Source organism: Paramisgurnus dabryanus, chromosome 1 (assembly GCF_030506205.2).
Source record: "Paramisgurnus dabryanus chromosome 1, PD_genome_1.1, whole genome shotgun sequence".
NCBI classification, from domain to species: Eukaryota; Metazoa; Chordata; class Actinopteri; order Cypriniformes; family Cobitidae; genus Paramisgurnus; species Paramisgurnus dabryanus.
Window position 1 is genome coordinate 25,374,269 of NC_133337.1, and position 24,138 is coordinate 25,398,406.

Sequence of the window (24,138 nt, forward strand, 5' to 3'; positions counted from 1 at the left end):
ACTTTTGTGTAAATCTTTGACTGTAAATGATAGGGATTGCATTCATTTATTTTAAAACTGTTATTTAACATTATTTAAAATATTATGTAAAATATTGCTGTAGACTTAACACTATTGCCTTAAAGTGCACCTAATTCATTGCTAAAAACAAGGTTATTTTGTGTATTTTGTAAAATACAATATGTTTGTGTGGTTTATGGTTAAAAAACACATTATTTTCCACATAGTGTACATTTTTGTAGCTCTAGATATCCCTGTCTTCCTGAAAGGCACTGATTTTGTACAAAAACTCATCAATCTGAAAAGCTCTGTGTCCCTGATGGGCCAGCTAATCTGTACGTTGTGATTGGCCTGAATACCTCTGACGTCAGACAGAAATGGGACTCTCCTTACCATGTTTAATAGATTCAGTCACAATGCAATACTGACAGGGGTTAACTTACAGGCTGTTAAACAAAGCGCTAGGAATTATGATAATGTCGGTCTTGTCTACATCACCAATCCCAGGAAGTAAACTGTTGCCTACAATTCGTGTGTTTGTTGTAGTCCAAGAAAAGAGATTTACATTGGAGATGATAACTCGCGTAATCGTTTGCTTTGGGGTTTGTACCTTTTGCATATCGTTAACATGTACTAATACACACTTACACACCAAAGGAAATGCAAAAACGTGAATGGGACCATTGGTGCTTTTTAATATAAACCAGTTTATATCTTGTCGTTTGCATATAAAAGCTTTAATTGAGAATCTACAGAGGTTTTTATGTTTTTTCATGTAAAGTTATAATTATGGTGATCAGCGTTTGCTTTAGTTGGATGTATTATGGTGAAAAATGTTTGTTGTAGATGAGATTATAAATATTATCCATCATTATTTTATATTAATCAACACATGGATTAAACTCTTTACTATTTTTATGACACAAACAGGAAATGCTGTGTCAAAGATTAAATCAAGCATGCTGCACAAGCCCTGAAAAGTGAAGCCAAAACGTCTCGATCGCCCCCCCAGTGACTGGTCCCGGTATAGGTCATAAACCCCGCCTTCCCCATGTTATTCATTGGGACTTGACACACACAAAAAACAAATTAATTACACTTCAATTATCTTTTTTCCGAACCTGGTTTCTGTCATTTACTGTAGTTTTAATCACGTTGATGTAAATTCAAATGTTTGTTTTTAAAATAACTTGTGTCACGTCATGATTGACAGCTGTACATGTTCATTCTGCGAGGACGGGGCCTTGATTTTGCGGCTTCTTTCCTGCTCACTACTGTGCATGACTGGTCCCAAAATCGCTACTGCGCAGACTCAAGACCCAAGATGTCAGCGCCGTATCGGGACACTGAAGGCTTCACTTTTCACCAATGGAAGAGAGCGAATGGGCGTCGTCCATCTTTTTTTACAGTCTATGGATTTAATAATTAGGATTAATCAAATTAATTTATAAACTAATTTGATTAACTTAAGATCCCAAAATAAATCTCATTAAACTCTGATATGAGCTCATAATCTTTATTAATCACACATGAAACAGAACAGAAGTGACATCTGACGAGTAAATATCATGAACTTTAACCCACTCCCAAAATATTACTAACACATTCATTTCACATAATTCAGCAGTTATTATAGAAACATAAGGAAATATATTTTTTTGTATAAATGAAATGATTCTAAACTAAGGCATAATGTTGTTTTTAATCTGCAATATGTTTATAATGAACCCTACTTCTAAATAACAAAATAAAACTAACTTAAAAACCAGAAGATTAACAAAGAATAAAAAGCAGTAATAGACACAAATGATTTGATTATTTTCTGATGCAGATGAAGTTGAGTTTGTGAGATTGAGGAAGGCTGATCCAGCGATGATCTCCTCCAGACTGAACTGCTCCAGCTCTGTGTTCAGTGTTGCAGTTCATCAGTCCTGCTCGGTTCCCTGGAGCCCAATTCTGATAGCACACGGCCTCTCCACGTATCCAGATCCAGAGGTTCATTTGGCAGTAATAGTGTAACCCCATCCACACAGTGTCAGTAGAGGACTGATGGATCACTTTAGTCACCATGAACTGAATCTCATCTGAATCAACTGAAACCAGATCCACATGATTCTCTCTGCAGTATCTCAGAGCTTCAGACCAGCTCAGATTCATCTGGATCAATATCAGATTATCTGAACACACAACAAACACAAACTACACATTAGACATCAAAACAAACATACACCACAAACACTGAACTGAGATCATTTTAATAATGAAGAAACTTCTCTTATCAAACACACATTGACTTTTATTACTCACCTTCATGACACACAAAGGTCTGCAAGGAACTGCAACTTAAGTCATGCCATTGACCCTGCACTGTCATTCTAGCTGCTGTACAATCTTGAGAAGCACCATAATTATCAGGTTGACCAGAAAACCAATATCTGAATGTGGAGTCGCTCTCATCTGACCACTCCCATGAGTCTCTGAACAGACCAATCCAGACTTCAGATATGTTTTTGTCATTCATGATCTTCTGAATCTGTCGATTCTCAATCTGATTCCTCACACTGGTCAGATCAGTATGATGCTGTCTGCAGAAGATCTGAGCTGCTCGCCATGTTTTATTAGAAGTTACAATGATGAATCCTTTACTGCTCTCTGTTTGAGAAAATAAAGATTGTTTCATGATTTACTTTGACTCTTACTACACTTACAGTATAGATGTGAATCTTTAGGAACTCTTAAAGGAAAACACCACAGTTTTTCAATATTTTATTATGTTCATTCCTCAACTTAGACTAATTAATTCATACCTCTCTTTTCTCAAAGCATGCACTTAATCGTTTTACATCACGTCCATTTACCCATGTGAAAAAGTAGTACACTTCCATAGGTTTTGACTTTCAGTTGTTTTGCCCTTTTTTTACCATTGTCGTATCGGTTTAGGGTTAGATTTACATAAAATGACATCCTTGCCCAAACCCAACTCTAACTCTAATGCCAGGCAACAATTGTTTAAAGTATAGAAAATGTATAAGAATAAATCAGAAAAAAATAGTACAAACCAATACCATGGAAAAGAAAGTCCCTGGCAGCGCCGCGGAAAAATGCAGAGATCCGTGAGAATGTCACAGAAAAAAGAGCACTATCCCACAGAACTTTGTGAGATCATGTTGCTAAAAATAGCACAGTGAAGTACACTTAGATGTTCTTAAAGCTCTACTGTGTACTTTATTGAGTTAATTCTTAACAAAAACCCATGTTTTCTTTCAAAAGTATGTGCTCATTCATGTGTAATTACTTCCCACCCACTAATCAAAGTATTCTCGTAAGTGTAGAATCTGCTATTTAAAATGCATACCGTCGAAGCGCTCTCTGGCTGAATCCATGTTGTGCCTCCATCTTTGAAATACATTTGCCGACGAGGGACATTCCTGAAATTCAAGCTCCGCCTTTCGCGCTTTCTCTCTACACTCACGCTGGCCGCTGACTGAAGCCTCCGGAGGTTGCATGTGTAGGCGGTATACGTCATCAAGACAGTCTTATTTCAGAATATTAACAATTATAAATCTGACAATTATTCTTAGATAATTGTAAATTGATGTAATATGCGTATGACTTGCGAATGTAATGCTCAGTTGATTTAAATAAACCAGGCTTGATGACATATCCAGCCTGTGACCTGCGTAGCTGAATCCTTCGAATTTTACAACAACCGCACACCGTGATGAACCTGCGATCTAATGCTTTGATTTGAAAGCCTGTTGAAGACATATTCTCGAGGACATTAAAACAAATCGCCAAGGATGCGAAACGGGGATTTTAAACGACAACGTGACAGGAAAAACATGGTTTAATGTGTTCGAACAGACACACGCCGTCTCTCCGCCCATTTATGTAATCTGAGGTACTGAGATAAATGTTTTTCATCTGTTCTGACCTCTAGCACAAACACACGGTGACAGCCCCGTCTATTTTTAGCCTTTCATTGATAAAAGCGTCTGATCTGCGCGTCTTTCGTTTCATTTTACAAGCGTGTGAAAGTTGCGCGATCTTTTTTCACCAATATGAGAGAAAGCTCTTACATATACACGGACATGTAACGTTTACTTAAAACATAAGCATTGTACTCTGACATAATGTCTGACATAATACTCTGATAAAACCGTCTGATCTGCGCGTCTTTCGTTTCATTTTACAAGCTTGTGAAAGTTGCGCGATCTTTTTTCACCAATATGAGAGAAAGCTCTTACATATACACGGACATGTAACGTTTACTTAAAACATAAGCATTGTACTTTGACATAATATTAGTTTGCGTCCATTTAAACCCGTCATGGTTGCTTTTTGTATGTGATTTTAAGCGGACATATCATGACAATCAGACTTTTTTCATGTTAAACATAAATCTGTGTGCTTTGATGGATCACAGGCAAAGGACATTGCAAATTGTTCATTTTTTTCTCATTGCTTTTGCTTTGTAGCTACTGGAAGCCATGTTAACCTTGGCATGACACGGCCGGGCCACCGTACGAGTTAAAACGCGTTCCGAATGGGGGGGGGGGGGGGGCTAGAAAGTATTATTCAGTTGCTTGTCATATAGACTTTCACCGCTAGATGGGAGTAGATCCTACAAAGTGGAGCTTTAAGATTATCTCAAGAAGTACTAAAGATGAATTTTAAGTACAAAATTATTGTGCAAAAATGTCGGTTTAGGGTTAGATTACGCAAAATTAAACAGTGTACGCGAAATTAAACAGTTGTCACCTGGCGTTGGGGTTAGAGTTAGGTACGCGAAATTAAACAGTTGTCACCTGGCGTTGGGGTTAGAGTTAGGTTTGGGTAGGGATGTCATTATGTAAATCTAACCCTAAACCGACGCGAAAATGGTAAGAAAATAGGAAAGAGAATGCAACGGACGTAATAGTATTGAAGTCCCCAGTTCGTCAAAAAATGACGCGAAAGGTATACCCTCCGCGTCAACATATTGACGCATGGTCAAGTGTCGTCAAATATTGACGCCATGGGGTGAGACTAAGGAATCTAAAATCATATGATTCACTTAAGATCCAGAAATAAATCTCATTAAACTGTGATATGAGCTCATAATCTTTATTAATCACACATGAAACAGAACAGAAGTGACATCTGATGAGTAAATATCATGAACCTTAACCCACTCCCAAAATATAACTAACACATTCATTTCATATAATTCAACAGTTAATAAAGAAACATAAGGAAAGATATTGTGTTAGCACAATAACATAGGAAATATATTTTTAAGTATACCTGAAATGTTTCTGAACTATAATGTTGTATTTAATCTGTAATATGTTTATAAATGGACCCTAATGCTAATAACAAAACAAAATGAAAACCAGAAAATTACCAAAGAACTTAAATGAAGTGATAGACACAAATTATTTTATTATTTTCTGATGCAGATGAAGTTGAGTTTGTGAGATTGAGGAAGGCTGATCCAGCGATGATCTCCTCCAGACTGAACTGCTCCAGCTCTGTGTTCAGTGTTACAGTCCATAAGTCCTGCTCCGTTCCCTGGAGCCCAATTCTGATAGCACACGGCCTCTCCTCGTATCCAGATCCAGAGGTTCATTTGGCAGTAATAGTGTAACCCCATCCACACGTCGTCAGTAGAGGACTGATGAATCACTTTAGTCACCATGAACTGAATCTCCTCTGAATCAACTGAAACCAGATCCACATGATTCTCTCTGCAGTATCTCAGAGCTTCAGACCAGCTCAGATTCATCTGGATCAATATCAGATTATCTGAACACACAACAAACACAAACTACACATCAGATCAAAACAAACATACACAACAAACACTGAACTGAGATCATTTTAATAATGAAGAAACTTCTGTCATCAAACACACATTGACTTTTATAACTCACCTTCATGACACACAAAGGTACGAAACTCACTGCAACTCAAGTCATTCCACTGTCCTTGCTGAGACGTCATAAACTCTGTACAAATTTCAGTATTACCATAATTATCAGGTTGACCAGGCACCCAGTATCTAAAGGCGGAGTTGCTCTTATCTGACCACTCCCATGAGTCACTGAACAGACCAATCCAGACTTCAGATATGTTTGTGTCATTCATGATCTTCTGAATCTGTTGATTCTCAGTCTGATTCCTCACACTGGTCAGATCAGTATGATGCTGTCTGCAGAAGATCTGAGCGTCTCTCCATGATACTGAAGAACCATTAATGATGAATCCTTTACTGCTCTCTGTTTAAGATAATAAAGATTGTGTCATGATTAACTTTGACTTTTACTATACTTACAGTATGGATCTCTCTCTTTCTCTCTCTCTCTCTTTACTTCCTGGGATTGGTGATGTAGTAAAGACCGATATTATCATAATTCCTCCCGCTTCTGACTCACAGCCTGTAAGTTAACCCCTGTTAGCATTGCATTGTGAGTGAATCTTTCAAACATGGTAAGGAGCATCACATTTCCAGCTGACGTCAGAGGTATTCAGTCCAATCGCACAGATTAGCTTGCCAATCAGGGACACAGCCAGTCCCGGCGCCATGGGCGGGCTTTAGGAGGCCGGGCCCGCCCTGTGAGTCACTAGTGCCCACCCTGGATGAGCCTGCGGTCTCCCTTCACCTGTTCACCAGCTCCATGTCCCACCAACCAGTCCTTGCTTGTTTACACCTTTTTTATCAATAGTCTACTGTTATTAATTAAAAGTTATTGTTTTGTATATATATATATATCTCCTGAATAAAAATAAAAATGTGTTTGGTCTGATAAAAAAAATATATATATTTTAAATGTATTTGATTGGTTTGTCAGTGAGCGCGGAAATGTTTGGTTGTTTGCTAAGCGCGCCACTACTTAACATAAAGACACGATTGAGTGTTGCAGTGAGATTGACACATTATGCTCTGCTGTTATCTTTCAACTATTTTCGCTGCTGAAACAACAAAAAAACAGTCAACATTGCGTCTAAAATGTAAGTGGCTTAATATGAATTACTTGTTTAGTGAACTGTCATGAAATCTGTCACATTTTCAACCGTGATGTGATGCTGCTTAACTGTATCATGTTATTAAAAATTCCACATTTTTATCGCAGTATGTTTAACCCACTTAGTTAACACACTTTGTGTTTGCTGTGCTTATTTGTTTAACTTTGCGTCGCCATTGAGTCTAAAGGATGCAGAATCATTATCGTGTTTTGGTGATTGTTATTGGCGTTTTTAATCATACTAGGCAACTTGTTCAGTCGAGCAATTAAAATTCTCTTTTACTTGGCCTTTTAAAAATTCCACTTCTGATATTAAGCGGACAAGCGTTGATGTCGAGCCATGAGACATGTTTTTATTTGTGTTGCTTCAGTAGGCTAGGTCCAATCTTTACGACTCCTACATTGGTTTGCGTTAATGGAGAGGTATGTTAGTTCTTCCTCGCTTTTTTTTGTCCATTTATTTCATAATTAATGATATTATGCATTGCAGTGAGGTTGATCTCATTTGTGCCCCCCCCCTGAAAAAAATTAAATCCCTTTCCGTGAATTTGTGTCTGCTGGGTCTGGACACAGCGCTTTTCAAACTGATGAGTTTTGTACAAAATCCTTGTGTGTCAGTGAGAGAGTGAAATCTAGAGCTAAAATGTACTTTATGTGGAAAATAAGGTGTTTTTTCAACCATAAACCACGTGAACACATTGTATTACCAAATACAAAATAGCCTTGTTTTTAGCAATGAAACAGGCAGGGGCGGCACCAGCGATTTTGTATTGTATTGAGTTTAGCACCAAATGTATTTTGAAAAGTTGACTGACAAATATGAAACCAGACAATAGCCTATGTAAACCCCTGAAATCAAGTTGCCTTAATTCATTGTGCCTTGGCTTTACTGTGTACAACCTGTTAAAAATAGACATAGGGCTATGTCTTTAAAAAATCTAGCCTAAAAAATAAGTTTCTTAAGTTTCCCATGGGCTACTTCGTTTCTTCCTCTCTGTTGAATATGCAGCAGGTAAGGGAGGAGCTAATAACAGCAGTATTTAACTACAGGAATGGAACTACTAATCTCTTCAACGAGACCTTGAAAAAGTATCTAAAATTTAAATCAGATAATTTAACGCATTATTACATTAAACATAATAATATAAAACATAATACTATGAAACAAAATTGTATTTAGAAAAACATCCCCAAAATAGCCCCTGTAATCTTTTCTTAGACTGAACTCATTACTTATTCAATTACAACAGCAAATGGCAAGTCTCCGACAGCAGTATGTTTATATTTAGTTTTAGACGTTCTGTTTATTAAAATAAAAGAGTTTGGTTATAGTATGGTACATAGTAGATATAAATTATATAAATGGTACACTTTTATGTCCTACGGATTACGTTAATATTCTTATTATACAATTTATACACCCTGGATGTCCTTCAATGCTGGAAACGCCTCTGGAAATAAGTGCTCTTTAAGTGAAGGTTTGATGTTATTTTATGAAGCTTCACTCACCATTGTAGCAGATGAATCTCATGTTCACTTTGCAGTCCTGATGACGCCATGATCCATATCTCATATAAACACAATGACCTGAACCATTTGAGTCTCCATTAGACCAGTTTGTATATTTCAAAGGATCACCCAGAGACCACTTCCATTTATAATTCATTGATCTACTCAGTCCAATCCAGACACCAGTATTCTCACTGTTAAACAGACTTTGATCTATACTCTTCATCAGTTGATTCATGTCGTTCATGTTGTTGACTGTGGCCAGATCTGTGTAGATTTCTCTGCAGTATCTCTGAGCTTCAGTCCAGTTCTTATTCATGTTTATGTGGTGATAACGGCGCTGAATGCATTCAGATAATGAACAGAGAGCTATGAAAGAAAGAGTTTGAGTCAAATCTCATGAGATTATAAAACAAACATAAAACCACAAACACAAACTCACCGATGAGAAGAACGCTGAAATATAAAGTTTGAGACATTTCTGAAAAACAAACACATTGAAAACATGAGATGTTGATTTATTCTGTTTGTTCATAATTCTGATCATCACAATAAATTCATTCATTTAAATGTCTAAACTATTTTAATGTGTAGTAAATAAAGATGAGAATCTGATATTGAAGCTGTTAAATGTCATTGAAGTTAAAAGTGAACATCTCTTCAGTAACTCTTCATCAATTCTTTATAAAGTTTCATTAATAGTCATTAAATATTAATACACAATCCTTATAAAACACTGTGATATCATAAATATTATTTTAATAGGAATGAGAAAGAAAATAAAGTTCTTACTTTTGAGTTTGTGTGTTTCTCTCCTGAATCTTCTGTTTCTCTGTCTGTGTGTTTATCAGTATATCGCTATATTATATCTGTGAATCATTTTCATATTTCAGTTCCTGGTTGATGTATTTTTCCACATACCCTTACTTTTGCATGTTTTCACTTTAATGATAAACAACACAAAAGGCAGAAATATCAAATATGGCACCAGTTCAGTCTTCTTATTTGAATTTTAACATGAGTGTCAGCTTTATACAGTGTTCAAACTGAGGGGGGCAGGGGGGTCCCGGACCTCCTCTAAGCCTTGACTGACCCCCTAACACAGCACAAAAATATAACTTATGGTGGTCTTAAAAATACTACATGAAAATTCTTGTGCTGCACTGCCAAAGATACTGTCCATTATTTGTCCCAATTTCTAAATAAACTAATCCAAAAGATTTCTGTCTGAAAAAAAAGTAAACTCACACAGTTTTCTGGAGGAACTGACAGACGAGTTAATGTCTTTGCGTGTGGATTATTTTTTACCTCATTGTCACTAATAATCTTTAGTAATCTTAAGGGGTAGGGGCTTCAAATAATTTTTTGAAGTATTATTTCACACCAGGGGCAAGACGGCTCGTCCACTCAGTCATTAGACACACAAAATATTTGATTGGAAAAGCAGAAGAAATCACACATTAATGATACTCAAATATGCATCATTCAGAAATAAACAACTATTTATGGAAAGCGCACACACACAGATGCGCATTTCAAAAAGCACGCCAACACAAAATTATCTAAAAATATATGGCTTTTTTAAAATGCCACAATTTTGAGTATGAAAGATCACATTTTGAGCAGATAAAAGTGAATTTCGCGCACGCATGAACTGAGACTGTGGAGAAATATTCATCCCGCAAATATAAAAGTGCTTCCCTGAATGTGTTCAAATGTGCCCTTACGCTTGCACAAAGCCCCACTTGCTCTCCTGCTACCCTCTCCTTCAGCTCACTCACTCAACACATCTAAGCATCAGCGGTGCCATCATTCCAGCCAATCAGAGATGAGACTGCTTAATTCCGATTGGCTGGGTTGACAATCACAAGATTCCAAGTTCAGTGTCTTCAGATTTCATTACAGTAGGTGGGGTATGTACCTATGTTGTTGGGTCGCCACCCGCCATTAAACTTAAAGAAGAAGAACACGAATTTCTATCAATGGCTGTTGGTGTCTGTGGCACGACTTTCTTTATCGTGTCATTTAATATTTTGTTTTCTCATCGTTGTTTTCTATTTTTTGACCATTGTCGCTTGGGGTTTGGGTTAGAATCACTTTCTGCGACTTCCTAACCCAAACCCCACACTGTTAACGATTTCCCTGTATTTTTACAGTACGGTACTGGCAGCACGGTTGCCAGTAAGTTACTGTATTTTGGTTTTACAGTACTGTACTGTAATGCCATTTTACAGTACACAAACTAGTACTGTATAGTTACAAAGCAGTACTGTACTGTAATTTTACAATATTTTATTACAGTAGTCTATTTTTACAGTAATTTACTGTAATGTCTATTTTGACCCATAAATACTATGTATTACTTATTACAGTTAATACAATAATATTATATATAATAGCTAGATATTTAGGTTTAAATCTATAGTTATTAATATGGTAAAAATGCTACATTAAAACATAATGAATTAAAAGGCAATCCAAGCAATGTATGTATCAAAATTTTATTTAAAAAAAACATTTAATTGAAACAAAACATATTTAAAACAAGATTTTAAACAATAATAAACATATAAACAAGTTAAATAAAATAAAATCAACAAGTATAAACAAGTTTGGAGACCCCTGCTGTAACATATTTAACTCTGGCAAATAGAACACTGGTCCATAGTTTGAAGTTTTCAGTTTAAAGTCCATCATCGACTAAAAGGTAACATTTCACTGTGGTAAAAAGAACACTGGCCCATAGTTTTAAATATTCTACTTGAATTTCATTGAACACTAAAAATAAATTAAAAATTAAACTGTGGCAGACAGACCACAGTGGCCTTTACTTTGAAGTCGTCCATTCGAACTCAATCAGGGACTGCATGAAGCTGTTCATATGGGGGTTAATGGCCACAGCTTTTCTCTGCACCAAGTTCCTTGTCTTTTTGCTTGCTCCTTGTCTGGATGTGCACTTTTTCCCATCTTTGGAATTAATTCTATCCAGAAACCTGTTAGAAATATCATAAACATTAAGTCAACAAATATAAGATAGAAAAAGATTTTTAAAAAACTAAACTCAGCCTTGAACTTACTCCTATTCTGAAACCTTTTGCTCTTATTCTACTGTTCCACACCTAATTACATTAAAATACAGAAGATTCACTTACCGCTGAACAAACTCTTTTCTCAATGGACAGCATCCACATGGATCCTGTCATGATTGAATGTCCTGAACAGAAAGTACAATTGTTACTGATTTGGACACAACTTTTTATTCTGAAAACAAAATCTTTTGTCAATAAAGTCCAGGGACACCTCTGCTAAATAAATACAATTATTAAATTACATTTCTTATAACCAAAGTCTGAATATTTCTGTTTGTATATTTCTACATGGCAAACTAAGACAATTGTGTACATGTTGTGTATGGTCGTGTTACAGTGTTGTGTGTGAATGAGTGAATGAGTGTATACATGGGTATTTAAAGAAACTGTAGTGGTAAAGTGCAAACTTACCGAACATAATGTGCTTGGTGTGTGTCTGGTATCACCCGTTGTGCCTCCACATCTGCCTTAACTCCTGATAAAGTGCAAGGACACTCAGGTAAACTACAAATAAAAAGTCAGCCAAAAAATACATGACTTGTAACTGTACATCATGTACTTGCCTGGTGCCTTTAAAGATGATCCATCTTACCCAATCCGACTTACAAGCAATGGTAAGACTGTAAAAAAGACAAATGTTACAAATTCTGTTAGCCATAGAAATAAGTAGACATTGTGAAGGAAATGGTAAAAAAAATTTAGTAACACTTTACTACAATAGTTTATTCCTTAACATTTGGTAATGCCTTAGCTAATATGAACTTACAATGAACAATATATTTTACAACATTAATAATATTTGATAATGTTCATTGTGCAGAGACAAAGTGATTGATTTAAAAATGTATTAAGTGTTTAAATCTAATATCATGCTATGTTAACAAATGAAACCTTTCTGTAAGTGTTTAGTCAGTTGTAAAACAAATATATATATATATTTGTTGTTATATTATATATTATATATAAATATCTAAATAAGTCTTTTTTTAATTATAACATCTTGTCTACAGAAAATCTCTGAAAATGTCTCGTTTAGTGCAGAAAATAGCGATATATAGTGACAAGGTAAAAAGACTGCCCCTATGTTTAACCCGGACCGGCTGCGGTGTAACACGCTATTTCACGCAAAGTTTTTTAACTAAGTTAGTAGCTAGCTGGCTGCTCACTTTAAAGATAAACATGATCGCCTAAATCTGAGCAATCCTGGTGATGCCAGTTTCCTACACGATGTTATTATGGACTATTTTTCATCCAGAGATGAAGGATCAGATGACAGAGACGAGAAGACAAAGGTACGTAAATGCGGAGCCCATTCTCTTTTCGTGCATTGATTTGATGCGTTTTGGAAACTTATATATACTGCATGTAATGCATCTGAAGTGGTGGAAACAATATGCCATAAAAATGTATTGGACAACTTACTGGGCGTGTAAAACGCTTAAGAGAAGATATTCTCTGCTTTTGCTGATATACCGTAATATAATAACAACAACAATAAGCGCGGCAATCCCTTTCGTTCATCTGATATTAAGATGAGCCCAGGTCTGAATGATATTTGGTCGAAGTTAAAGCTGCGATGAGTTCGATGCATGTATCCAGTTAAATATGAGGTTTCTTGTTTTCACTTCTGTGGAGGAGTTCGGTACTACAGTATGCTGTGTACGGTGTGACAAGTCCTGACTGTTTACAACCACGAGTCAGCCTTGCCAAACAGTCGAACTTAATACTTTTCTCTGACGCTAACTGAACGGATGAAACGCCGAGATAAACGACCATTATGCTGGGACCGCAAGATCGCGCTGGCGGGTGGTCTTTGTCCATTTCGTTAAAAATAGTTTCATTGTCACCACACTTTCAACCCAATATAAACTCACCAAAACCCTCATAATTTAGTTAAAACAACCCTATATTCATTAAAAAAAAGGTGTAAAGCGAGTTAAAGCAGCGGTAGACATCTGTGTGTAACGTTAGCTTACTTTCTGAGGGAGATTGAAACTTTGTTGGCGACCGTTTTTCTCTCTCATTGGACGTTTAAAACAATATTGTGACAAACTATTGACAACATTCTTAAACTAAAAATTAAGTTTTCATGAAACAGAAATATTTCAAACTTACCGAACTGCCAGAAATCAATCGTCCTCCTTCAGCTGCAGCCAGGAGTTGTGCTCTCCCTCCCTCTGTGTGATTTGACGTTGGCGCACTTTCTCTGATTATTGCAAGTACACCTGGCACATTACAGCAATGGCTACAGCAAAGTTACATCAAGACCAAAAGATACTGTAAAATTTTCCCGCTCAAACAAATTTACCCAGAATGCATTATGAACTGCAGTACTGTACTGTAATGTACACATACAGTATAGTACTGTGGATTTTTACAGTAATGTACTGCTAAATCTACAGCGACATCTAACAGTGCAGCTCTAACCCCAATTCCAGGCGAGAATAGTTTTAAAAGTGGACGAAAAACATGTAGAAACCAATGCAAAAAATAACATCCTAACGCAAACCCCGGATCTAACCCTAACCCCAAGCGACAATGATTTAAAAATAGGAAACAACGATGAGAAAACAAAATATAAAATGACACGATAAAGAAAGTCGTGCCACAGACACGAACAGCCATTGATAGAAATTCGTGCTGGGAAGGACGAAAAAGACATTCGTCTCCAGAGACACAAAAACAGCGGAAATTCGTGTCATCAAACACGAATAAATTAATCAAAATTTTTCGTTACTATAACACGACTTCCCGTGAGACTGTGTTGATTTATCAAATATCTTCTTTGTGTTCATCAGAATAAATAAATTCATACAGCTTTAGAACAACATGATGATGAGAAAATGATGACAGAATTTACATTTTTGGGTGAACTATCCCTTAATGTCCCAAACCATGTCAGTAAATCGTCTCGGTTACGGATGTAACCCTCGTTCCCTGAAGGAGGGAACGGAGACGTCACGTCGTGACCGACGAATTGGGAACTCGCTTAGAGAGACCAATCTGCTTCGTATACTACTAAAACGCCAATGAACTTGGCATTGAGATATTTGCATAATGCTGGCGCCGCCCCGCCAGGTGCCTTTATAAGCAGCAGGTGCAAATAGGGAAATTAGCTTCTTTTCGCTGAGAAAGCCGGGAGAAAGTGACCGGTCGATAAACAGCAGGGAGCAGCCCTGTGGCGACGGGACGTGACGTCTCCGTTCCCTCCTTCAGGGAACGAGGGTTACATCCGTAACCGAGACGTTCCCTTTCAGTCGGTCACTACGACGTCACGTCGTGACCGACGAATTGGGAATCCCTACCAAAACGCCACTAGGGGCTGACCTCTTCCAGTGTCTGCGTAAAGCCCTCCGGTTCCACTTAAGGAGGAGGAGATAGGTTTTAGGGCAGAAGGCCGGGCACTAGATGTTCCTTTAACCCCACAGAAGTGCCAGCGACTGGGAAGCGCCCTACCTGAGCGGGATAGGTACGCTGCGGAAGCCACCACCCGTCTTAAGGGCTAATGGTGGGCGAAAGTCAACCGTAGTTGAGGAATAAAGACAGCCGTGGCTGTGTAAGCAAAGCAGTGCTCTGCTAAGGGAAACGTGGGCTGGTAGGATTAACCCCACGGAAAAATACTCACAAAGGAACCCGGTGGGACACAATGTGGAGCCCGAGCCAGACACGTAGGTTCGCGAGGATACAGCTAGTGAAAGGCTGACAGCCAATGCTCCGCAACAAAGGCTGCCAAGGCAGCGGAGGAAGAACAATTCAAACCATTACGCATTTTTGTTCTGAAGGCCTTCCATACTGACACAGTTATGAAGCATCAGTTGGAGGCTGCAAGCCGACCTGCGAGACTGCTCTCCGTGCTCCCCCTGGTGAGGAAAGAACACGAGAGGATACAGGCTCGATACGAACACTGTAAAATCTAGTGAACGTATTAGGTGTCGCCCAACCAGCAGCTCTACAGATGTCTGTTAGCGAGGAACCACGAGCTAAAGCCCAAGATGAGGCAACACTCCGTGTGGAGTGCGCTCTCAAATTAAAGGGGCAAGGAATACCCTGAAGATTATAAGCCAGGGCGATAGTATCAACTATCCAATGAGACATCCTCTGCTTAGTGACAGCTTTCCCTTTCTGCTGGCCACCATAACAAACAAAGAGCTGGTCTGAGGTCCTGAGGCTTTGCGTGCGAACCACGTAGAGTCGCAGTGCGCGTACCGGGCACAACAAAGCCATGGTTGGGTCTGCGTCCTCCGGGGGCAGCGCTTGCAAGCTCACCACCTTATCACCACCTTACCCGACCCTCTATCGGGGGAAGGAGCTCCATCTCCTGAAGAGTGATCCTCTGCCAATCCGGGTCGCCCTTCACTGGCCACTTAAACTCCCGAATTTCACGGGAAGCGGCTAAGCGGGCGGGGCGAGCTGCTGACGACCGGTTCCCCTGCGCTGCCGAGATGGGGTCCGAGGAGGGGAACGGAGGTGGTCGCCGCAGGACGCCGACGGCGAGAGGCAGACTGAGGAGCCGGCGTGGTGGACCAAGGGCAGCTTTCCTTCGCCGGGGCATGACCTAGGAGATCGCCTCAGTCTGCGCAGCGGAGCTGTACGACTCCACGGCCTCGCCGAAGAGGCCGGTCTGTGAGACAGGAGCATTAAAGAAGTTGTTCTCGCCTGCGTCCGTCATGTCAGCCAGACACAGCCAAAGGTGGCGATCTTGAACCACTGTGGTGGACATCGCACGACTGAAGGTCGCGGTCTCCCTCGTAAATCCTTTGTGAGCCTGCAGCAACGTTATTGCGTGCAGGGCCGAAGCCGCCTCTCCGGCATGCCTGACGGGCAGCGTCCGTAACCGGACGACTGTCTACAAACACGGGAGGGAAGGTTGGGTGGTCCCTCCAGGAACGCATCCCGCTCCACTGAAGGGGTCCCCGCCCTTAGCGGCTCCGTTGGCGAGGGAGGTGAGGGGTGAAAGCTGAACGGCCGGACGGCCGCAAATCACGCCAGCTCTTCGTGCCGTCGGGAAAGAAAGGCACAGGAGGAGAGGACCGAGAGGCCCGAGCAGCTCCGAAGTACCAATCATGTGGGCGGGACGGTTCGGGCGGAGAGGGGTTAACCTTTCCAACTCTACCGTCTCCGCCGCTCGAGCGGGCACGGCCGCCATCTCCGGAACGACTCTGCCTCGGAGGAAAAATGGACACCCCTCTGATGCTGCAGAAGTGACGGGACCAGAAGGAGGTCCAATGGATTCGGCAGACATCGTAGAACACGACTCTGCAGTCTCCACCGGAGCCTCAACCGGCTGAGGATGAGAAGGCCGGTAGGTGGAGGACGCATCCTCCGTCCTACTCAGCGTAGTGACGCGAAGGGCGCCCTGCGAGCGCTTGACAGCCGCATCATGGCGGCGTCAGCACTGCAAAGGCGCGGACAGCGTTCCCGTAGAAACGACAGTCGTCTCCGCAATCCAAGAGGGTTATGCTCTCACAGAGAGAACAGAAACTCTCCACGAACGCAGCCCCGGAGTGCTCGATGCCTGAGCACGAAGACAGCGCTCGTGACCGTCACTGGAACCCTTATACTTCTCGCATCCAAGATCGCACGGGCGAAAAGCTATCCTGAAAAGGACGCTGATCTCCGCATATACGAGAGAGTGGCTGCCTTTAACAAGGCACAAAGCTCTCTCGTATCACTCTTTTAGGGAAATTCACTCAGATGCTTAGTTGATGAGCGCACAGGAAGGCAACGCACACACTAAACTCAAAACAATAAACAGATGTAGAGCCGTGGAATAAGCGAAGCGTCCGCTGTGATACTGCTAGTTCAACCAACTTCAGCAATCAAATCCCAACAGAGTAAAGTAGCTTCTCAGTAGCAGATAAAGCCGGCTTTCGAAGCGAAAAAGCTAATTTCCCTATTTGCACCTGCTGCTTATAAAGGCACCTGGCGGGGCGGCGCCAGCATTATGCAAATATCTCAATGCCAAGTTCATTGGCGTTTTAGTAGTATACGAAGCAGATTGGTCTCTCTAAGCGAGTTCCCAATTCGTCGGTCACGACGTGACGTCGTAGTGACCGACTGAAAGGGAACTGTGTGGTCACTGTCTTCTGGAACTAACACTGTAAATTTTCCAATCCAACTGGAGGAGCTCAAGTTTCTCATGTGGCATTGGCGTAAGTGTTGTATGTTTTGGCAAAAGGTAAAATTGAGCCAGATCTTCTTGGTTTGTTTATTGCTCTGTCTAGGGGTAAATATGCTTCTTTTTCTTTTAGGTTTAAAGTTTCCACATCTGAAATATCCTGGAAAAGACCTGTAAAGTCAAATCAAATAGTTGATCAGTAACTGTTGCTAGAAAACATCCACACTCAAAATGTAACAGCAATGCCATGATAACTAATGGTTTACTAAACTATGTTCATGAAACTATTTCTCTCATGAATGGATGTATGTTCACCAGTGGGACATCTCAAGCCTCTGCTCTCTATTAATAAAAAAATCATATTGACCAAGTTTGTAACAGGTTGCACTGTTACTCGACTCTGGTCACTGAGGTTCTGTCTGCCTTGGAGTGTTCACTGTATTGAGCAGCAAAGACAGCAGGCTCCTCAAAGCTGATTTCTCCATTTCCAAATCAGTTTGAATAAGTTGAAATATATTTTTTTACATTACGCTTTTAACCAGAAACAGTTCAGTGGAAAACCAACACAATACAATGTTCCATAACTCTTTATACGGAAGTGATAATCAACAAACTCATCTCATGCAGCTACCTAATGGATACTTGTTTATTATGACATTAAAACATAAACTCACTTGACAATGTGGTGTATTATTTTTCTGTTGATTATCCATTCTAAAGCCTTTTAATGTCCCAAACCATCCGATCGGAATTTAGCTGTCTCATCTCTGATTGGTTTAGTTGTGTTGAGCCAGTGAGGCACATTTGAACACATTCAAACAAGTAATTTTGTTTGCGCAAAGCACTTTTATATCTGTGGGACGAATATTTCTCCACAATCTCGGTTGACTTTCTTGTGCTCAAAATGTGATCTTGCGCACACATAATTGTGGCAGTGTTAAAACACCATAGAAATACCACAGTCTTGGCTGTATTCTCATAAAAACAATCAGTTGTGTCTTAAAGTGAGTGCAAACTGTTCAGAAAGAAATCAGATGTGTGTTTCAGTGGTCTTAAAATAGCCTCAAGAACTCTCCTTATGTTTGTGTACATTATAAAATAGAAGACAAAAGGAAAATCACTTTGATAGCTTTATGAAAATTAATTATATTTATTTTTTATAATGAAGAAGACAGTGTTATTATTCATTTGATTCTATTTTTGATAACTTTATTTGTAACTTTGTTCTTTTCAATTTTTATATGCTTATAATTTCTTAATTTCTTCTTACCTTTTTCCCACCCCCAGTTTTGCTGATCCAAAAATTATTCAATCAACAACTAAAAAAAATCTTAATGTAATCCATTTAACTTCCATGTTGTAAAATATGTAATTTGAGTAGGCATTGAGGTCCACCCTGTTTCACCAAGGTGCACTTAGTTTAAAATGTCTGGCCTCGCCAGTATTTCACACTAGTTTGAGCGGTAAAAAATGGTTAGGGTTTGAGTCAGAGGCATCATGCCCATTGAAACTGAGGAGGCACTTTATAGTGCCCCATAAAGGTTTCAGAACAGACCACCAAACCAAAACATTACTGCCAGACACTAAGCTATAAGGCTAGGGGAGAGTGAGGATGGTTTCTTTAGTTTCTCGTTCAGGAATAAAAGCAGGGCCTCATTTATATATTTATTTCCATAGCAGGAAAAACAAATACTATGAAAATCAATAAGTACAATCGGCTGTGTGTTTACCATCATTTATCAAAACATCTTTTGTGTTCAATGTTCTCTCAACCTATTTTGAATAGGAACTTTTTTGAGAAACATAATTTCTAAACTGTAGAAACACTATTGCCTTGTTATAAGGGCCCGGTTCCCCAAAACGTTCGTACGATAAGTATATCTTCTGTAAGTCACACTTTCGTAAGGTTGGTCTGGACCATTCTTAAGCTCTCTCTTAGCGTTGTTTGAGCGCAAAACGCTATCGCAGCAGTCTTTAGAAGTCAGCGCAGCGCAGTACAAGTTAAACTATGTTATGCTGACAATGATTTTATGTTATGGACATTTTTAAGACTTATAAAAAAATATGTTTGCAATGGATACAGGACTATTTATGCAGTTGACTTTATTTGGTATCAGAACTAATGAATCAAAGACGGCTTACAATTGACTTACTGTACAATCAAGAACAGTCAAGATACATTACATAAATGCCCACATATACATCTCAGTAGCCATTAAAACTTTCAATGTATATAAAGAATAAACGTATAATGTGATAAAAATGCTATAAAAACACTACACTAAAGGGAAACATAGGGGGAACAGACTTCCACACAACACCGGCCGCGTAACTGTTTAGTCATGCCAATTTTTTAATTTGTCTACCCTTAAACCTTTTGACATTTTGCCTGACGTGGCTAAATAAAAAAATCGCCTTCCAAGATAACTCATTATGGAGCTGCTAGATCTTCTCAGACCATATTCTCTATCTAACTAGGTTGCTTTTATTGAAAACATTAATGGTAAGCAATACCGCATTAAACAGAAATACTGCAGCTGCTTGCCAATCAATTCTGATTGTTAAGTACCTTAACATTCATATAAAAGTGTATTACATATTTTTTTTAAGTCAAAACCCATGTCAAGAAGCAGCACAAGTGGCACAACAGGATAAGTAGGGTGGATAAATAACAAGGGATACCCGGTTCGTCTACCCGTATTACTGACAATTTGATCATTTAATTAATATTTTACGGATAACTTAAACTATGTTAAAATAAATGTGACTGGAATAATTAGAGTAATGTTCCATTTGTATAACGTGTTGTCTTTCTTAACGTCGCAATGCACCTTCGTGTGAAGTGGAAAATCGATCCTTGAGTGATCGATCACAAATAATTCAGCACCTTCACTTGGGACAGCGCCATTGTACGTCGAACTTAGAGGCAGCGTGTTAAGAAGCTTCGTAAAAGACACTTCGGGGAACACACTTAGGAACATCAACAACTTTGGTAAGATATATCTTTTTGAGTCTTCTTAGCATGCTAAGAGTGAACGTTATCGGGGAACCGGGCCCAGTTTCTTTCCTGTCATCTGCTTAAAAAAGCTATTATTGAGAATTAACAGAGGTTTAGCTGATGTTTTGTCATTTAAAGTCACCATTATGATAATCAGTGTTTGCTTTAGTTGGACTCCTTTATTGTGGAAAGTGTTGGCAGATTATATTATCCATCATTATTTTACATTGTTACATTAACACATGGCCAAAACTCACTTCACCGTTTTTCATTACACAGACATCTATCACTGTGTCAGAGATTAAAGAATTAAAATCTAAGGGTGGATTCACTACAGTGGTCCAGGCTGTATGAATGCCGAAAAGACTAAGAAATGTCACCAGCAAGATGGTGTAAAACTGCATTTCTTGTCAATTATCACTCTTCTGCAACTTTTACTAACGACAGAAATAAATGCACTTATGATAGCAAAATATGTGGGAGAGCATTGCTACAATATAAATATATTGTATTGCAATATGTAGCATTAAAGTATTAACACTAAATCAAAACTAAACACCAGATTTGTAAATGAAAAGGTTTAATAACAGTACTGACTTAAAGTTACAATTGAAATGGTTACACTATAAATGCATGAAATGGTATAATACATGTGCAATTACTTTCCAATGTATGTGAAATACTATCTGATAGTATAGAGAACAGAGGAAGAAGGAAAGTTTAGAAGAAATAGAGTCACAATTGAGTCACCATTTTGGTCTGATGGCCTGAACCCCAGAGCTCAGGTAAAGAAGAAAAGCATAAAGAATGAACAGAGCTCATAGACCAGCCCAAAGATGGATGAGCGCAAGAAAAAGAAGAAAGCAAAGACCCACCAACATAGTAATTTATCCCCCTTTCCTTGACCATGTGACGAAACCCAACATGATACATTCAAACTGATCAATTAGAAGACCACCTTTAACCCCCACTGTATTAGATAAACAGCTCTGCCAATAGTGTTTGATCCCTGCAAAAGGCACAGGAATGCAGATGGTACCAGACAGAAAGGGAGATACGACAGACTAATAATTTCCTACAATTTAAATCCTACAACATTCATTTCATATAATTCAACAGTTATTTAAAGGATAATTCCGGTGTTTAACACTTTGAGTCTCATTTCTGGTTTGTTTTGGATGAACTACAGTGATGGACACAGAAATTTTGACAATGGGTCGTGTCTTGAGTTTTTGACTCGTTTAGAAGCGTCTCTTGACTGCTTCAGAATGGAAGTCAATGACCATGCACAAACATGTCATTAAAACAACACTTAACGTTCATTTTCAAAACTGTGCTACTCACCGAGTGGTTCGTGGTGTTCGTTGATGATTAAAAACAAGTTGTGTAGCGAACAGTGGCGGTTCTAGACAAATTTCACTAGGGGGGCCAAGGAGGGACCAGTATTTTACCAGAGGGGCACATAAAAAAATGGCAAGAAATTATATTTAAAGATTATAGGGGTGGTTACAGGAATTAATTTAAGATAGGACTAGGCCTTAGTTTAATTAGGAAATATAACTAGTTTTAACATACATTATACATTACTTGTGTGCATTTTGAAGCAAAACAAAGCTGTATTTTAAGATATGGCATTGCAAGTTCTTTTCAGTTTGGACAGCTCTTACATTTATTTTAGTCTAGGACTAGTCCCTTTCCGGGAAACTACCCCGTAAACTTTATTTTACTTTACAATCATATACTTTTTTATTTAATACAAGAGTGAGTGCAGGTGCAAAAGGGGAGCTGGGCTCTTTTCTAAAGCCCCCCAACCGAAAAGCATGCAAGCCTGCTCAATAAACTTTATGAAATGCAAACTTTTATAAAGACAAACGTTTGTTTTAGTTTACATATAAATACACATTGCTAGACAGTTAGGGACCACAATCTAATCAACATTTAAAATAATATTTATTTTTAAATTGTAAACATTTTTATATGTAACATTTAATTATATTGCTCCAATTTAATGCACGTATATGTAAGAGCATAATTACAGCGCTTTTTACAATGTGTAAACTTTAAAAAGTTAGCGAGATGTTGGTTTTGCCGGTTGTTGATGAGTAACAGCTGTAAATGATCACAACACGCAGCCACGTCACAGGAGAACAAGTGAACAGTGTCCCAATGTGAAGTGAGCAAGAGTCCTTACCAGTGCCCAAACCTGCATACACATTCTCAACATCGGGAGGTTGGGAATGAATTGAGACACTCGCCGAGCAGCACCCGGCTAGTGGTTGGGTGCGCCGCTCTAATTTGCCCGTGTAGAACATTGCGTCGCATTAGTTCCGCTTTTGGCGCTCGCGTGTAAAATCAAAATAAATTTATACTTTTTTATTTGGTCAGCACGGGGTGGCCACAGGGGTGGCCAGGGACATGTCTACAGAGGCACGGGCCACCCTTGGCCTCCGTGTAGAACCGCCACTGGTAGCGAAATACAGTTTCTGTCGTGTTGTATTTGGCATTTTGTAAAATTCCATTGACTTCTCTTGGAAGACTCATTGCTCGCTGATATATCACTCTGCCGCCGGAAACGGAAAAGGGGTCTGTTTACATGTGGTTGTAGTTTTTTCGCTCGGTTTCTCTCAGAAGAAACTTTTCCCATATTTGATGTCTCAGTGACCAGCCTTAGGTTTAAAGTTGAGCTCGATTGTGACTGTCTATACGCTAAATATAGAGCGGAAGTATATACGCGGTTGTGAGGTATCTGAAAAAATTGTTCCACTATAGCAAATAACACGGATTGAAATCATACATTGCGCCAATATATTTGTTTTTAATCATCAACGAACACCATGAACCACTCGGTGAGTAGTACAGTTTTGAAAATGAATGTTAAGTGTTGTTTTAATGACATGTTTGTGTATGGTCATTGACTTCCATTCTGAAGCAGTCAAGAGACCCTTCTAAACAAGTCAAAAACTCAAGACACGACCCATTGTCAAAAATTCAGTGTCCATCACTGTAGTTCATCCAAAACAAATCAGAAATGAGACTCAAAGTGTTAAATACCGGAATTATCCTTAAGAAACATCAGAAAATATATTGTGTCAGGAGATTAACCCTCTGGGGTCTAAGGGGTTTTTAGGGCCCTGGGGAAGTTTTGACATGCACTGACATTTGTGCTTTTTCAGTTGCTTGAAAACATATTAATGGCAAAAGTCTCATAACACTGTGTTCATCACAAACTGGGCTACAATATCATATAATCAACATGTATGTACATGTTTGTATTTTTGAGAGAAAAATGTTTATGCGTGGTTTTTGAAAAAGCAAAATTTTTAAGTCACTGATATAACACCACAAAACTCATTCTAAACATGTTTTCCCAAGACTTTCCAAACTGGATCTAGTAGTCTAGAGTTTTTTCTTCAAAAT

The 24,138-nt window shown here is 38.9% G+C and overlaps 2 protein-coding genes and 1 long non-coding RNA gene across 3 annotated transcripts; all 3 read right to left on the reverse strand.

Moving 5' to 3' along the window:
• Positions 1-1,554: 1,554 nt before the first annotated feature.
• On the reverse strand, positions 1,555-3,385 carry LOC135779258 (C-type mannose receptor 2-like). The gene is made up of 3 exons (XM_065289992.2): positions 3,356-3,385; positions 2,308-2,652; positions 1,555-2,177 (listed from the first exon to the last, which is right to left on the reverse strand). Exons 1-3 carry the CDS (start codon positions 3,381-3,383, stop codon positions 1,816-1,818), a joined length of 735 nt encoding a protein of 244 aa, XP_065146064.1. The 5' UTR covers positions 3,384-3,385; the 3' UTR covers positions 1,555-1,815.
• A 1,970-nt stretch (positions 3,386-5,355) lies between these two features.
• LOC135779257 (C-type mannose receptor 2-like) lies at positions 5,356-8,873 on the reverse strand. Its single transcript, XM_073814183.1, has 3 exons — positions 8,517-8,873; positions 5,916-6,260; positions 5,356-5,787 (listed from the first exon to the last, which is right to left on the reverse strand). The coding sequence occupies exons 1-3, from the start codon at positions 8,833-8,835 to the stop codon at positions 5,426-5,428; spliced, it is 1,026 nt and encodes a 341-aa protein (XP_073670284.1). The 5' UTR covers positions 8,836-8,873; the 3' UTR covers positions 5,356-5,425.
• A 2,027-nt stretch (positions 8,874-10,900) lies between these two features.
• LOC135779292 (uncharacterized) lies at positions 10,901-12,165 on the reverse strand. The gene is made up of 3 exons (XR_010544745.1): positions 12,017-12,165; positions 11,669-11,730; positions 10,901-11,509 (listed from the first exon to the last, which is right to left on the reverse strand). It is a non-coding gene; the product is annotated as an uncharacterized lncRNA (long non-coding RNA).
• Positions 12,166-24,138: the final 11,973 nt, after the last annotated feature.

What these genes read in the sequence shown, in the direction of transcription:
- LOC135779258 (XM_065289992.2), bottom strand. Translation starts at nt 3,383, where the DNA reads ATGGATTCAGCCAGAGAGCGCTTCGACG. An exon ending in AGCCAGAGAGCGCTTCGACG is followed by an intron (nt 2,653 to 3,355) that starts GTATGCATTTTA and finishes TTTCTCAAACAG; the next exon opens with AGAGCAGTAAAGGATTCATC. An exon ending in GACCTTTGTGTGTCATGAAG is followed by an intron (nt 2,178 to 2,307) that starts GTGAGTAATAAA and finishes TTGTGTGTTCAG; the next exon opens with ATAATCTGATATTGATCCAG.
- LOC135779257 (XM_073814183.1), bottom strand. Translation starts at nt 8,835, where the DNA reads ATGAATAAGAACTGGACTGAAGCTCAGAGATACTGCAGAGAAATCTAC. An exon ending in GAGATTCATCTGCTACAATG is followed by an intron (nt 6,261 to 8,516) that starts GTGAGTGAAGCT and finishes TATCTTAAACAG; the next exon opens with AGAGCAGTAAAGGATTCATC. An exon ending in TACCTTTGTGTGTCATGAAG is followed by an intron (nt 5,788 to 5,915) that starts GTGAGTTATAAA and finishes TTGTGTGTTCAG; the next exon opens with ATAATCTGATATTGATCCAG.